We start from the raw sequence: 16,264 nt of genomic DNA on the forward strand, positions 1-16,264 counted from the left end.
CATACCTACTTGAGATAGATGCTTTTGCTTTGGATAAATCTAAATAAATTTCATAAAAGACACCCAAGAGCACAAATTGAACAAGGACATAGTTATAAATATACTTACTGGGAGGTTCCAATTTAAGATTATTCACAATTTAATAACAACGTTTTCGAGGTCAGAAACTGTGGTGTCCTATGATTAGAAAGTGTTTTATTGACATTGGCTTTGATTGAGTTTGGCCTAAACAATAGGCTGCTTTAATTTAATCATTTTATTTTGAACGCTTGAAAGTCCCGGAAGAGGCGCTGCATGTGTCTTGCAGAGACCGCGGGAAAATGTCGTTATTTCCTGCTCCCTGAAGAAGGTTGTTGGGTCGTCGCGACAGTGATTGTAAACAGATGATAAAGCATAATAACATGCTAAACAACATTCTTAGAATCGATTTTCACATGGTGAGTAGATATTTTGTGTAAATTCACATTCCAAGGTTTTTTCATAATTTAATGTTCCTCCGTGTCTTGAGTTTGTAGATGGGTACGTTTGTGTGGGTCCCATAGCTAGCTAACGTTAGCTGGCTTGTGTCAGTCCGCTAGCTAAAGTAATATAACGGTAACTATATTGTGGCTGTGTTATTCCATTGTATCCTTGCCCTTGGTGCATGTAACGTTACAAGGAGCCGACATAGCTGATTTTAAGTTTGCTCAATGAACTACAAACATAATTGTTTTGTTGTTAACTAAATGACTGGCTAACTAACAAGCTTAATAGCTACTCAATCTAGGGATTGGTACTAGTTAGTAGCTACCACCAACCCAGCAGAAGCCCTTGTGCTAGCCATTCCAGCCAGAGTAACATGTTTTGTAACGTTATGCTTCTTAGATCCTAGGTAGCTTGCTAGTTGATATTAGGCAGCTTACTGTTAATAACTAGCTACAGTAGTTGACATTAGAAAGCTTACTGATAATTATAAGAGCTAGCTAGTTGTGTGATCATGCTACAAGCTAACTTACTACTTTTAAAATCTAGGCATTAGTCTCTAGAAGGTCCAAATGTTTTGCTGATCACTTTTCCCATCGACCTCACAAATTTCAAGATATCTGGACTCTTTTGCAAGTAATGCATGGCTTGCCACACAAATGATGCATCGTTTCTTCCAGCTACTTCCAGGTACATCTCTGAGCCATTGATTGAGCATCAGGAGAAATGGAGGGGGATTTGATGGATGAAGTGTATGGTGACCTCAGCCAAGACCACCATAGTGAGTACAATGCTATAACCTATTTCACTGTCCATAGATGGTGGATTTTTATTTATTTATTATTTCACCTTTATTTAACCAGGTAGGCCAGTTGAGAACCAGTTCTCATTTACAACTGAGACCTGGCCAAGATAAAGCAAAGCAGTGTGACAAAAACAACAACACAAAGTTACACATGGGATAAACAAACATACAGTCAATGAAACAATAGAAAAATCTATATACAGTGTGTGCAAATGTAGTAAGATTAGGGAGGTAAGGCAATAAATAGGCCATAGTGGTGAAATAATTACAATTTAGCATTAACACTGGAGTGATAGATGTGCAGATTATGATGTGCAAGTAGAGATACTGGGGTGCAAAAGAGCAAAAATAAATAACAATATGGGGATGAGGTAGTTGGGTGAGTTATTTACAGATGGGCTGCTGAAAGACATGGTCCACTTCCCTAAAGTGCACTGAACAAAATATAAATGCAACAATTGCAAAGATTTTACTGAGTTACAGTTCATATAAGGAAATCAGTTAATTTACATAAATTTATGAGGCCCTAATCTGTGGATTTCTTATGACTGTGAATACAGATATGCAGTTGTTGGTCACAGATACTTTAATAAATCCCCCTAAGGTCGAACATCGAATTAGCATAATAATAAAAACAATCCCCATAAAATCAGTTTAAGCTAGAGATATTATTTTTTGCATTGGATGCGTCTCAATCCGCCGTATCTGCCTATGCCGCACTTCCACATCTGCGGTGAAAGGTGACGGAGCTAGAGCAGTGTTTGTCAGCCCGTGAGACATCCCTAAAATCGGTCTTCTCACAAAATTGTCTGTACCTGAGAGATGTAAACAAAAGTGTACACAAAAATTGAGAGAAGCTTTTTGTGCATATGGAACATTTCAGGGATCTTTTATCTCAGCTCATGAAACATTAGACCAACACTTCACATGTTGCGTTTTTATATTTTTGTTCAGTATAGTTACTGCCTTGAGTTGATCTGAAATTCTTATTGTATAACTGTTCTGTCACAAAGCACTCTTATGGAAAAGTATGAATTCTCCTATTCTCTCTTGTATGGCTCGGGAAGGGTCATGTCTTATGTGGATCCCTTATTACATAAGAATATTATCTGTACTGTATCCAATAATACAAGGCATTTCTACAGTAATGTTATTCCATGTGATGAAATTACAGAAGTGCAATATGTGGGTAACTTTGCGATACTTTTACCCCACAGACACCACAGCAGCTTTCAATGAAGATTCTGTGGATATTTATTTTGGTTTAGAAAGTCCAAAGATGAATTCAAATTCAGGTAAACGCCACTCAAACATACACATTGGTTCTTTACGAGATGGTCTGAGTCAGATATGTATTTTTAGAAGTAGAAAAGATACCCGCGTTCCTGTGTTCTCTCAGAATATGAGAACTGATAACATACTTTGTATTTGTGCGATCTTATTACAGAAAGGAACTACACACTCCTCTCACCACAGAATCTGAAATATATGGACTTATATGAAGAAATCATAACAGAGGAACAGCAGGATAGAGAGTCTTCCTACAATGAGGTTTGTACCATAATGCTTATCCAATTCATGTATACAATTATTTTTTTTAACCCTCCCCCGTTTGTCTTAAATGGAATGCTGGTACACAGCTCCTGTTCCCATTAGAAATGAATAACCATCTGTACCCCTATCTCATTACAGTTGAGGACAAGATTCAATGCAGCACAAAGCCAAGTTGATGAGTTAATGAGAAGGTTGCAGCAGACTGAAACACAGGTTTGTAATAGAAAGTCTTAAGTGTCACTCATGTATTTGTAGTACCCCTTGAAATATGAGGAAAATACCCAGTACTTGAAATGACTGGATACATTGACTTGAATTAGATTGTACAAATAAAAAATCTTCCATGACAATCATGAATGTGATTCTGTCGTGATGAAAGGGCTAACTTGACAAAATTATTACATAGATTATCTCATTTACATTTTTAGTCGCTTAGCAGACGCTCTTATCCAGAACTAATTACATTACAGTTAGTGTTACCACTTACGTGCTTGACATGCATTTTCACTTTGAAGAATACAACGCTGAACACCGAGAACAGCCGCCTGAAGAAGAACATCTGTGCGCTCATTAAAACAGCTAAAATGGAGGTTGTGCGGAAGGACGAGGAGATAAATAGGTTGAGCCAAAGGTAAGTGTCTTGAACCTTCGTACTTCATATACACCTGTGAAGTGGTAACTCATAGTTGGGAGGGTACTTACAGTTATTTTAGGGATGTACATCTCCAATGGGAACAGGCAAGAACGAAAAATACACATTTTCTATGTGCCCGTTAGGTAAATGTATACTTTCTATGACCTCTCTCTGTAAATCTCGGGCATGTGAGTAATTTATGTTTCAACTTTTAGTTTCAGGCCAAGGAGGGGTCCTGTAGTTCACCATCAATCTCAGATGAACTGCCTGAGAAATCAAATTCCAACCAGACAGAATCCTACGGAGCAGTCACAACCTAGCCAACCACAAGTTCCGACCAGACTGAATCCTACGGGGCCGTCTCAACTTAGCCAACCACTAATTCCAACTAGACAGAATCTTACAGGGCAGCCTCCACCAAGCCAACCACCGGGTCCTAGAAAGGATTGTGTTGTAAAGGATCTTAGCCAGCTCCTCTGTAAAGACAGAGATGTGGTCCACCCCCTTCTCCCTCCAACCCCCTCTGATGCAACAGTTTTCCGACCACCTCTTCTTGATGCAACAGTTCTCAGACCACCTCTTCCTGTCACTTCAAAGACAGCTAGAGGAGATTCAGAAGCTCTCGTGAAACGCACTGTTAGTAGTTCCAGCCAGGACTCTGTGATTAGACACCCTACACGTGAACTTGGCCCGTCAGACGAGCCGAAACAAACCAAACACCGAGAAGGCGGAGGTGAAAATCCCAGGCTGCCCGACTCAAAGGAGCAGCGGAAATGTAACTCCAAGTCAAGCAAATACCCTCGTCTCTCAGATCTTGAAGTATGCAGGAGATCAGAGCGGGCTAAAAATCCAACCTCGGACATTTTGCATTGCAGTGCTTCCTCTAACCGCACTTCTGAAGGATTGTCTAAAGATTGTGCAGCCTATCAATCAAAAGGTTCTAGTCGGCATTATAAGGAGCTCAGGCGTGATAAGGATGATGATAATAGGCATAGTAGAAGTACTAAAGACATTTCCTCTAACAGAAAGCACGCCTATTTGAATCAAGCCAGTGTCACTGAACGATCCAGTGAATCTTTTAATCGCAAGGGAGGGACAAGTCCTCCAAGGGACCATCGAAGGAAAGAGGAGAGAAGAAGAGAGGATGAGATCAGAAAAGAAAAGAATAGATCAAAAAAATCAGGAGAAAGAAAAAGCACTTGTACAGAGAGAAGAAGAACAAAGGAAAGTGACCGATGCAGTACGGACGTAAGTAAGGACAAGACAATGAACAACAGTAAAGTCGGGGGGCAAAAGACAGATGAGAAGTCTGAATTGCTTCCATCTGAGGCTAAAGTGGCTGAGAAAAGCTCTGTAGAGGAAAACGGTCCAAACAGAAAGTTAAGTTTCATGGAAACTCTGAATCTTACCCTGTCACCAGTTAAAAAACCAAGACAGCCTGCTGAAACCAAGGAACAGGAGGGCACACCACCTGAGGAAGTTCCTGACGACCAGTCAGCGGAAGACAGCGGACAGCCTGATCTAGACGAATTAATAATCTTAGACGAAATCAACAGTAGTGTGGTACAGTCCTCTTCAGAAATCCCAATGCCTTCAGAACCTGAAAGTATTAACCTTAGACATACAGACAAAGAACCTTGTCAGGATGCTAGCAAAGGTCTGGCTGAGGCCACAGTGGCCAAAAAGCAACCTAAGTGCCAGTTAGAAGTGGAAGACACTATTGTCCAAGATGTCTCAGAAGGTAGGCCTGAGCTGCCGGAGGCCACAGTGGATCAGAGGACTGAACCCACCACACCAGAACCTCTCAGGAAGGTTTGTGTTTCAGCTCGAGACTGTGACATTGTTTTGAGAACTCCACTGAAAAGCAGACCTGAACAATGTGCCTCTGCAAATAAAATTTGTGAGTCTGAGGATTTTACTGCTGCTGCTGTCACTGCTACTACTGTTACTGGGAATTGTGGAAACAATTCAAATAATGACACTGGCCTATCTTCTAACGGATTTACCCCTGACCATTCAATGGAAAATGAAACTCCCAGTGCTTTGGTCTGTAAAAGTCAAGCTGTTGAAACTGTGACACAAGTTCCACCTGCTGCTGCTGTTATTTCAAGTTCTAGTCTAGATGTGACGGCAGAGGTGCAAGATATTTCCAAGCATGGTGTTTCCAGTACGATTAGCATGGAGGTAATTCCAGAGATCTGCATTACATCTGAGATCGTTAATGATGTCACAGAGATACCTCTGGAGTGTGTGAAAGAGAAAGCTGTTGTGGAACAAAGTTCACCGTTGAGCAGTATTGCTGTGTCTAAGGTGAGCAGCACAACAGGAGAGGTTGCACCATCAGCACAGCACAACAGTGGTTTGTCACAAACACCAAAGAAGTCCCTCAATTCTGAGCCAAGTTACACAGAGAATGAGGACGTGAATGTTGAGCCCTCTAGCTCCATTCCATTGGCCCATGATGAGGACTCGATGAGGCTTACACTGAGCAGCCTTAAAGGTATTCCAGATGCCATCAGCCCACTCACAAGCCCAGTCCGTCCAATGAGGAAAAGCCATCAGCCGCCATGTCACAGCAAACCTGCTTACGTCAAAAGTCTTCGCAAAGGTAAGCATCACTTAAATGACAATTTTGCCACTTCAACCTCGTATTCATTACAGCACCATACCAGAGTCGACATGTACATCTAAGGCGCGTTTCTATGATCTGTTGTTAAAAAGATGGGAAAGGTCCTAAAAAATGCTTCTCTGTGACATAACAGGGTAGGATTATTAGTTAAAACATTTCTTTAAAAACGTTGATTTTTCAAAGTCGGCAACGAGTTTCTAGCCAGAGGGGAGAGTATTTTCTTGCTCCCCACATCACAGCGAATCTCAGGTTTAAAATGTTGCAATTTTTGATGATGTAATCGGGTAGAACTTTCAAACTTTGCTTTCACATGTAGACAATGGTATTGTCCTGGAGATAATAAAATGAGGTTGAAAAGTGGTGGAGTTGCTCTTTAAGATATGTCACTATGGGTATGGTTAAGATTTTATACATTTTCTGAAAATGTTTCATTATTGTCAAAGTTTAGAAGATGCAGCAATAGCCTATGTTTGTAATCATCTGCCCAATTCCATGACACTGAATTTACTTTGTCAATATAGGCCTACAGGTTATGCCTTTTACTTTGCTAATGAAACCAAAATATTGTATTTGACAGAGTTGACCAGTGCTGCTGGGGATCCCAATTCAAAGAAGTTGGATGTGAATATGGAGAACAAGAATCCTGGCCGCTCCATTGCAAGTGCTACACAACAAGATGTGGATCGGGCTTCTGTCCGTTCTTCCAGCCCTGAGGATGAATTGGAAGAGGGAGAAATTCTTAGTGAAGGGGAAGAACCTCCAATCACGCCAAGTTCTCCAGCCAAAACGGTTAGGCCCACAAGCACTGTTAAAAGTCAACAAATTCCCAAGTCATCCCCTAGACTTTCCAAGAAGTCGCCTGAAGAGCAAGGGAATTCTAAACTCCTAAGTAAAACCTTGAGTTCACCAGTTGGAAGCCCCATGTCAAAAGCTCGCTATAAAACTGTTCAACCTCCGTTACCCAAAGCTGCCTTGTGTACCGTGGAGGAGGTTATGGCCATGTTTGTTAAGATCCGCTATGCGTGCAGGAAAAAGTACATGAAGCTTCGTTCAACCTTCTCTAAGGAACGCTTCTGCGGTGTTATGGACATGTCCCTTGACTCTTTTACAGACTTTGTTGATAGTGTTAGCTTCACTAAACTATGCAGCCAAGAAGATGACCTCAAAGTGAAACTGAAGAATAACATACTGTCTGTTTTGAGTAAGTTATCAAATAATGGCATTGTCAACCGCATCTTTGACCAGGAACCACTTAATATGAAGTCGAAGCTGTGGGAATTTGTGAATGTGCAGTTAGACTTCTTATTCAAGGAAATTCAGACTGCTCTGAGAAGGGTTTGCAAATCCTCAAATGGAAACCAGTCTGCAGGAGCTGAAAAAAGGGACTTGAGTCTCTCCAAGCAGCCAGTGAAGTCCCCCAAGCAGCCAGTGAAGTCCCCCAAGCAGCCAGTGAAGTCCCCCAAGCAGCCAGTGAAGTCATCGGTGTCCACAGCCTCTAAACTTAAAAGACCGCAGGGAGCGGTACAAAAAACGAATTGTGTGTCCAGAACATCTGCAAGTAAAAGACCGCAAGAGGAATTAACAGAGTGTGTTGAACCCAACATAAAAAGAACCAGGGCTCAGACTCTCCCCCCTTGCAAAACCGGTCTTGGAAGAGGCAAAAATATTAAAATGTCATTTGAAGAAGATAAGGAATCAGAGCCTCAAACCTCAGATCATCCTCTTATGCAACCTCCAATGCAACCTCCTTTGCAACACGGGTTAGAGATCTTACCATCAAACAGCTCTTCATCTGCTGAGAAAACAGCAGCCTATGTTCGCCGGCTGTCTCAAAATGGCTCACTCCATGACAAGTCTGACTTCGAAATCCTCACAGAACAGCAAGCCTCCAACCTAACATTCAACCTGGTGACAGACTCCCAGATGGGAGAGATCTTCAAGTGTCTCTTACAAGGGTCTGATCTGCTAGAAACTAGTGTCTCAGCTGGGGACAATCAGGGCTGGCCTCTTGGTACTCCTCGGAAAGGAGAGCGCTTCCGAGGCGTTACCACCCCAAGCAAAGTTGGTACCACAACCAAAGTTGGTACTCCCTCTAAAGTCATTGCCACATGGTCTTCTATTTCACCTTGCAAGTTTTCCTCTCCAAATTCAAAAGTCCAAATTCCACTAAATCCAGCTCTGTTAGATGAGAGTTGCATGTTAGAGGTGCCCTCCAGCCTACCAGAAGTCAAAATGACATCACAGTCCAGTGTGTTCTCGCAGAGATCTTATTCCATTTTGGCAGAAGATCTGGCTGTCTCCCTCACAATTCCTTCGCCTCTCAAGTCTGACAATCACCTCAGCTTCTTGCACCCAGCCAACGTGGAGCCCACGTCTGCTCCAGATAGTGTCATCAGTGCACACTTCAGTGAGGATGCTCTTATGGATGGGGAAGATGCTACAGAGCAGGACATTCACCTTGCCCTGGACACAGACAACTCCAGCGGTGCGTCAAGCGGTGGTGGCAGGACTAGGGAGGCTCCTGTTAACCCCCTGTTTCACTTCAAGCCTCACTTGCCCATGCAAGCAGTAGTGATGGAGAAGTCAAATGATCATTTCATTGTGAGGATACGGCATGCAAACACCAGCCCAGACATCAACTTCTCCAACCTAGGCAACAACTCCACCAGCCTAGTGGTCAACCCCACATGCCTAGGAGTTAAATCAACAAGCCAAGGAGTCAACTCTTCAAGCCCAGGAAGTGTAAAATCTACCTACCCAGGAAATAACTCCACCAACCCAGACACAAACTCAAGCTACCCATGTGTCAACTCCACAAGCCCACAAGTCAACTGCACCAACCCAGGCATCTACCCCACAAGTGCAGACATCAATCCAAGGGCTGTCTCAAGCCCTCAAACACCACCAGGAGAAGAACAACATGGCAAAGACAAAGCTCATCCCACAGGAAAAACTCCTTCTAAAACCCATTTTTCAGAGGCCAGTCCTCCTTTCTACCTTTCCACAAGCACCGAAACAGCATCTGCGCTATCTTCACCATGCCTCACCATCATAGAAGACACACCGGAGAGAGACCACAGCAAGGGTAAGACCGGGAAAAAGAGGACAAAGCACCATGTTGAAATGAAAGCAAAGCGGCCTAAAAAGGAGGTGATCCCTGAGAAGATCAAGCATAAAAAGAAGTCCTCAAAAAGTGCCAAAGGAAAGGAGACTAGAAGCTCCAGGAGAGAGAGAAGTAAAGTCACTACTCCACCCCAATCTACCCCATCACCCAACAGCCTGTCTGCCAAGAATATCATCATAAAAAAGGGTGCAGTGGTGGTGACTTGGACAAGGTGAGTTGGTTTTAACATTCATGCCTTTTTGTTATGTACCATCTGCATGTTAGCTGTTGGAGAGTCTTCATGTCATGATTGTCGCTAAAACCATAATTGTCTTTTTTAAAGGGATGAAGACCGAGATATTCTCCTCTCGCTGAAGATGAAAGGTGCCTCTCCGGGTACTTTCTCTGCCCTATCGGAGAAGATGAACAAGACACCCGCTCAGGTATGTCTTTACCCATTTACTGTGTTTGGAGTTTCTTTTTCATAGTAATGGAATTCTATGTTTTTTGATATGAGACTAGTAGTTATTGCTGAGCATTAATGTCGGTTCTGTATATTTGTTGAGGTTTTTTTTTTTTTATCTTTTAGATTGCAGAGAGATTTTCTCAGCTGATGAAGCTTTTTAAGAAGAAGAAGATGGCAAGTTGACTTTCCAGAATCGTAGAATTTTTCTTTATTCAATGACGATTTCATGTACTATGCTTTTTTTTTTTAAACTCAGATGTTACAAGGTCAATGCTTGAATTTCCCAGTTGATGAATGAGCAGAAGCAGATCATCTGAATTTGATCCCTGTAATTGATGGCCTTGGAACAGATGAAGGCCAAATCAACTAGATCTCAAACTGAAATGTTTTTTTGTGGGGTGGTCAGTATGGATCAGAATATCCTTGAGGTAACATCCACACAGGCTTCAATGTATCATCTCCCCACAGCCTAAATGAATAAGCTGTTTTGGTACATCTGCTGATTTAGCAGATTTGTAAGGTATTTTTTATTTTTGTTGCGTTAAATCTAATCTACCATATTGATCCTGGGCAATATCCCATATCAACTTCACGACTCTTAATATGCCCCAGCAAGTTTATACCGTATGTGGAGTTAAACACTGCAGCAATCATACATGTAATCTGAAGTAATTGACACATTTTAGCAGTAAATGGGGAATTGTCTCTAATACTTTTATGGAGCATTGCCGCATGTAATAATGTTACTTTTTATACAACGTCTGGGGGGGGGGGGGGGTGTTTGGAAATAAAGATTGGAACTACAATTCAGGTCACATTTATATCTTATTTCATGCTGTAAGGTCACATGGCAGAAAGTACATTTTACTGTACAGTATGTCAACAGTATTCTATTTTGGATATATATTGTACTGACTTCAAGATGGTCAGTTAAATTAATAAATAAGGCGTACATGTTCCATTTTTATGTACGATTCAAGGTGGTACGTTTATAGAAATTAAGGATTTTAAAGGGAACATTTCTTGACATAGATTTTTGGTTGGTTGGTTTTGGATGAGTGACTACCTGGTTAACAAATGTACACTGTATATTGTACATATTTTGGTTTTGTAAATAAAGTGTATTTATTTAACATGGTTTTGATTATTAATGGTAATTGAACTCAATGACTACTTACCACCCGAATGAGTACAGCATATTTTAGGCACATTCTCAACTGCTGCTTAGGTTTTATAACAACGGGCAGCATATCTTCTGGCCAAAAGTATAAACGCTTAATGGTCATAGTTCAGCACTTATTTTTGCTGTAACAGCTGTCATGGGATATTGTTCATTAATAATTAATCCTTCTGGAGGGCAATGTTTCAAGGTAATACATGCTCTAATATAAATATCCAGAAACTGGGCCACGAAGTATGGGAATTGAGGTCAGTGCCTAAGGATGTACTTGCCTTAGCTCACTGAAACAAAGTTGAATGAAGTTGGTTATAGCAGAGTGATTGTAAGTACACCTCTTTCATGAGAAATCAGTGTCATGGAATGGGATCATGGGGTTAGACTCACATTTGGGTGTTTTGAAGGGATATTTCACAAAAATATGTTTTGGATTACTTACCCTGTAAACAGTCTACGGAGAAGGTATGACAGCAATCCGGGCTTTGGTATTGTTTAACTGGCCACTAATGTAGGTAACATTGACTTGCATTGGATTTGTACCACAAATGCTAAAAAGTTAGCCTTTGAAACAGCCAGGTAAACAAAACCAAAGCATAGATTGCTGTCACACCTTGTCCATAGACTGCTTATAGGGTAAGGAAACCAATATGCCATGTTATAATTTGGGTGGACTATCCCTTTAATGGTGGCTATTGCAACCACACAGTACCACGCAATGTAAAAGTAAGGGTTCAATACACATTCTTTCTAACAATTAAAATGATTAAGTTAACTCATTTTTAGGAATCTAAATGGGCTACTAAATATCAATGGAAACAATGTGAATATGTTGTTCTAATTGTGTCATCTGTTTTATAGTTTCCATTTATTTAATTAACAGAACATTTGGGGAGGTCTGTTGGTTTGTTGCCAGACTAGTCCAGTGCCTCAAATAGCCCATCATGCAGTGAACTATGAGATGAGGCATGACTCATTGATCATTCTGTCTGGCCCAATAGATTGTTCATTTTGACTTGGTCATTTGAAAACATTTAGTTAGCAGATTTAGATCATATATGAACATAAAACCAACATACAGTAAAGGTAAAGCTATTTGGAAAGTAAAAATAGCATGCATTTGACATGTATTGACATTCAAAGCTAGGCCATGAGGTGATTGGCACTACTGGTAACGTTACATGTCCTGCTGTGTTGTGTCCTGCCATCAACAATTGTGTGGTAAAACAAGCCCCAGGCCATTGTCCAGTCGCTTGGTGGATCGATTCTCGCAATCTATGAATCCTGCTTGCAACAGATTGGAGATACACTCACTATAGCGATGCTCAGAGATGGGTCGCCTATCTCTTCAATGGGTGGAAACAAAACTTACATTCTACCAAATATTCAGGTATTTCTGAAGCAAGTGGAATACACAACCTAGTTGAAATGTAAGTTATTTCTTACTCTTAAATCCTTTATTTTTGATATTGCATGCTTGAACAGTCTACATTTGAAAGAGGACAATTGCATTGGAATCATGAAAAATATACACACTAAACTATGAAAAAATTGCTTATCCTGTGAGGTATTTCTATAATAACATGGCCCAGTGGAAGTTTATTTATGTAAAATCTTTTTATAGCATAAGGATATGTGACTCAGAAGATGGGGGATTGGAACTTGTTGGGGAGTATCTTAGAAGAGGTACATATACATTCAACCATCGTGGGAAAAATCTGGCTAACCATCCTTTTCATATTCCGGATGCTCGTTCTTGGTGTGGCAGCAGAGGATGTTTGGGACGATGAGCAGAGTGAGTTTGTGTGCAACACTGACCAGCCTGGGTGTAAGAACGTGTGCTACGACGATGCATTCCCCATTTCTCTTATCCGATACTGGGTGTTACAAATCATTTTCGTGTCCTCTCCCTCTCTGGTGTACATGGGACATGCACTGTACCGTTTGAGGGCCCTTGAAAAAGAGAGACACAAGAAAAAAGCTTTCCTGAAAGCAGAGCTAGAGGGCGCTGAGCCCATTCATGAGGACAGACAGAGGATAGAGAGGGAGCTGAGGAAGCTGGAGGAACAGAAGAGAGTAAGGAAAGCTCCACTCAGGGGCTCCTTGCTGCGCACATATGTCTTCCATATCTTGACGAGGTCAGTGGTGGAGGTTGGCTTCATAGTGGGACAATATGTGCTGTACGGAGTTGGACTGGATCCTTTGTACAAATGTGAGAGATTGCCTTGCCCGAACAGTGTGGATTGCTTTGTGTCCAGACCAACTGAGAAGAACATTTTCATGATCTTCATGCTCGTCATCGCTGGGGTTTCTTTGTTCTTGAATCTCCTCGAGATATTCCATCTGGGAGTGAAGAAAGTCAAGCAAAGTCTGTATGGAAATAAAAGCACAGATGATGAAAGCTTATTAGCTTTCAGGTCCAAGAAAAACTCCATGGTCCAGCAGGTGTGTGTCCTTACAAACTCATCACCCCAAAAGATGATGCAGCTCACTCAGACGGCCTACACAATGGTCCCTAACAGCCATGTGGATGCTGTCCCCTTGTACCTGCATTCGGTAGCTCCTCACAACGATAGTGGTGGCACCAACGACTCAGAGCAGTACCCCAGACAGACTGAGCTCCAGTCCCTGCGACAGCTGGGGACCGTGGAGCACCACTACACCCTGGACCAGAGGAACCACTCATGCAGCAGTGATGATTCCAACGGACCTAAAGGCTCAGGCCATCCCAGGCACGGCGGAGCACAGCCACGGCCTTCCCTCATGGCTAGCCATATGGAGATACCAGCAGCCCTGTGGAACCAGCTACGCAAACAGAGCCGGGTCAGCGCTCTGCAGGACTACAGTGACATGAGTGATTCACCTGACAGTGGTCACTATCCCACGGGGAGGAAGGCTAGTTTCATGTCCCGGGGACTCTCTCAGACCAACCTGGACAGTCCTTCTGATAGCCCGAACTCCGGGAGTGGGACGGACACAGAGGCCAAGCGTATCGCCCAAGGAGAGAGCCCACCTATGACCCCGCCTCCAGCCAGTGGACGAAGAATGTCAATGGTAAGTAGACCTATTACACAACGTTATTTTTTTTGAATGGAGGATGCATTGTAGGATTCTCATCATGTATTTCTAAGGCTAAGATTCGGATTAAATAACTACTACTAACTCATGTTGCATATTTCAATCTTTCAGAGCATGATTCTGGAACTGTCTTCAATCATGAAAAAGTGAGAACTGGCTGAGGGACCAAAAGAATCTGGGGACCCTGATCACGAAGCAACATTCCCCTTCTAATTGCCTAATTGTATTCATAATAACATATGTATTGTGGATGAGCAGTAAGCGCATTAGTATAGTTACACTGAACAAGAATATAAATGCATCATGCAACAATTTCTAAGATTTTACTGAGTTACAGTTCATATAAGGACATCAGTCAATTGATATAAATTCATTAGGCCCTAATCTATGGATTTCACATGACTGGGAGTACGGATATGCATCTGTTGGTCACAGATACTGTACCTTAAAAAAAAGGTAGGGGCGTGGATCAGAAAGCCAGTCAGTATCTGGTGTGACCACTATTTGCCTCATGCAGCGCGACATCTCCTTCGCATAGAGTTGATCAGGCTGTTGATTGTGGCCTGTGGAATGTTGTCTCCTCTTCAATGGCTGTGCAGAGTTGCTGGATATTGACGGGAACTGGAACACGCTGTCGTACACGTTGATCCAGAGCATCCCAAACATGCTCAATGGGTGACATGTCTGGTGAGTATGCAGGCCATGGAACAACTGAAACATTGGTGGTCAGCTTCAGGACATGGAACAACTGGAACATTGGTGGTCAGCTTCCAGGAATTGTTTACAGATCCTTGCAATATGGGGCCATGCATTATGCTGAAACATAAGGTGATGGTGGCGGATGAATGGCACGACAATGGGCCTCAGGATCTCATCAAAGTATTGGTAGCTTATGTCTACCCCATCACCACCATGGGGCACTCTGTTCACAACGTTGTCATCAGCAAACCACTCACCCACACCAAGCCGTACATGCTGTCTGCCATCTACCCGGTACAGTTGAAACCGGGATTCATCCGTGAAGAGCCCACTTCTCCAGCGTGCGAGTGGCCATCAAAACTGAGCATTTGCCCACTGAAGTCAGATATGACACCAAACTGCAGTCAGGTCAAGACCCTGGTGAGGATGACGAGCACGCAGATGAGCTTCCCTGAAACGGTTTCATCAGCTGTCCAGGTGGCTGGTCTCAGACGATCCCACAGGTGAAGAAGCCGGATGTGGAAGTCCTAGTCTAGCGTGGTTACACATGGTCTGCGGTTGTGAGGCCGGTTGGACGCGCTGCCAAATTCTCCAAAACAACATTGGAGGGGGCTTAAGGGAAGAGAAATGAACATTCAATTATCTGGCAACAGCTCTGGTGGACATTCCAGCAATCAGCATGCCAATTGCACGCTCCCTCAAAACTTGAGACATCTGTGGCATTGTGATGTGTGACAAAACTTCACATTTTAAAGTGGCCTTTTATTGTCCCCAGCACAAGGTGCACCTGTGTAATGATCATGCTGTTTAATCAGTATCTTGATATGCCACACCTATCAGGTGGATGGATTATGGGAGGAGAAATGCTCACTAACAGGGATGTAAACAAATTTGTGCATAAAATGTGAGAGAATTAGGCTTTTTGTGCATATGGAACATCTCTGGGATCTTTTATTTCAGCTCATGAAACATGCGACCAACACTTTACATGTTGCATTTATATTTTTGTTCAGTGTATGTTTGCATGGGTAGTTCTAATTTCAAATTTTAGATATGTCACATGCTATCTTTGCAAGAAATATCTGTGGCATCAAATGTAATTGCATTAGTGGAATTTTATATTTTTTGTCAAAGTGATACTGCAAGCTACTTGTAGTGACATTTTGCACACATTAAAATGACATTTTGCTGAAAGATTGATAATACATGTCAATACATGTAAAACATTGTGGGATATGATGATAAACTCCACTATGTATGTACATATTTTATCTCAAAATGTAAATATGATAATTTTTTTAAGCACTTTGATATTGTTTATCATACAGAACGATGATAAAGTTGGAGATGGAAGTGCTCTTCAAATTTAACAAAATGTGAATTTATTGATGAATATCTTGAAATGTTTTGTAAACCCTGCAATGGATGCTTTACAAAAAATTTAATACAATATCTTCAACTTTCTTGATATCGTTGAGAAATCTATAACCTGTTTGCTTGTACATAATGTTTTTCTGGGATCTGATGTACAACTATTAAAATGCAAACGTGTACAGTCACATCCAAAATTATTGGCACCCTTGATAAAAAATGACTGTATAAAATATATAAAACAAATACTGAGCTATATTGTATGCTGAAGAGAATTTGAATATTATTT

General features: G+C 41.8%; 2 protein-coding genes across 2 annotated transcripts; both read left to right on the plus strand.

The window, feature by feature from the left end:
* The first annotated feature begins 340 nt into the window (after window positions 1-340).
* LOC120019657 (CASP8-associated protein 2-like) lies at window positions 341-10,786 on the plus strand. The gene is made up of 10 exons (XM_038963025.1): window positions 341-437; window positions 1,143-1,243; window positions 2,485-2,562; window positions 2,715-2,818; window positions 2,960-3,034; window positions 3,337-3,452; window positions 3,671-6,063; window positions 6,662-9,419; window positions 9,531-9,630; window positions 9,777-10,786. The coding sequence occupies exons 2-10, from the start codon at window positions 1,189-1,191 to the stop codon at window positions 9,834-9,836; spliced, it is 5,739 nt and encodes a 1,912-aa protein (XP_038818953.1). The 5' UTR covers window positions 341-437; window positions 1,143-1,188; the 3' UTR covers window positions 9,837-10,786.
* Window positions 10,787-12,474: 1,688 nt separating this feature from the next.
* On the plus strand, window positions 12,475-14,055 carry LOC120019555 (gap junction alpha-10 protein-like). Its single transcript, XM_038962856.1, has 2 exons — window positions 12,475-13,881; window positions 14,017-14,055. The coding sequence occupies exons 1-2, from the start codon at window positions 12,475-12,477 to the stop codon at window positions 14,053-14,055; spliced, it is 1,446 nt and encodes a 481-aa protein (XP_038818784.1).
* Window positions 14,056-16,264: the final 2,209 nt, after the last annotated feature.

Source organism: Salvelinus namaycush, chromosome 24, assembly GCF_016432855.1.
Source record: "Salvelinus namaycush isolate Seneca chromosome 24, SaNama_1.0, whole genome shotgun sequence".
Lineage (NCBI taxonomy): Eukaryota > Metazoa > Chordata > Actinopteri > Salmoniformes > Salmonidae > Salvelinus > Salvelinus namaycush.

Coding starts and splice junctions, on each gene's coding strand:
- LOC120019657 (XM_038963025.1), top strand. CDS start 1,189: ATGGAGGGGGATTTGATGGATGAAGTGTATGGTGACCTCAGCCAAGAC. Junction 3,453..3,670: donor ATAAATAGGTTGAGCCAAAG/GTAAGTGTCTTG, acceptor TTCAACTTTTAG/TTTCAGGCCAAGGAGGGGTC. Junction 9,420..9,530: donor GTGGTGGTGACTTGGACAAG/GTGAGTTGGTTT, acceptor TCTTTTTTAAAG/GGATGAAGACCGAGATATTC.
- LOC120019555 (XM_038962856.1), top strand. CDS start 12,475: ATGGGGGATTGGAACTTGTTGGGGAGTATCTTAGAAGAGGTACATATA. Junction 13,882..14,016: donor GTGGACGAAGAATGTCAATG/GTAAGTAGACCT, acceptor TCAATCTTTCAG/AGCATGATTCTGGAACTGTC.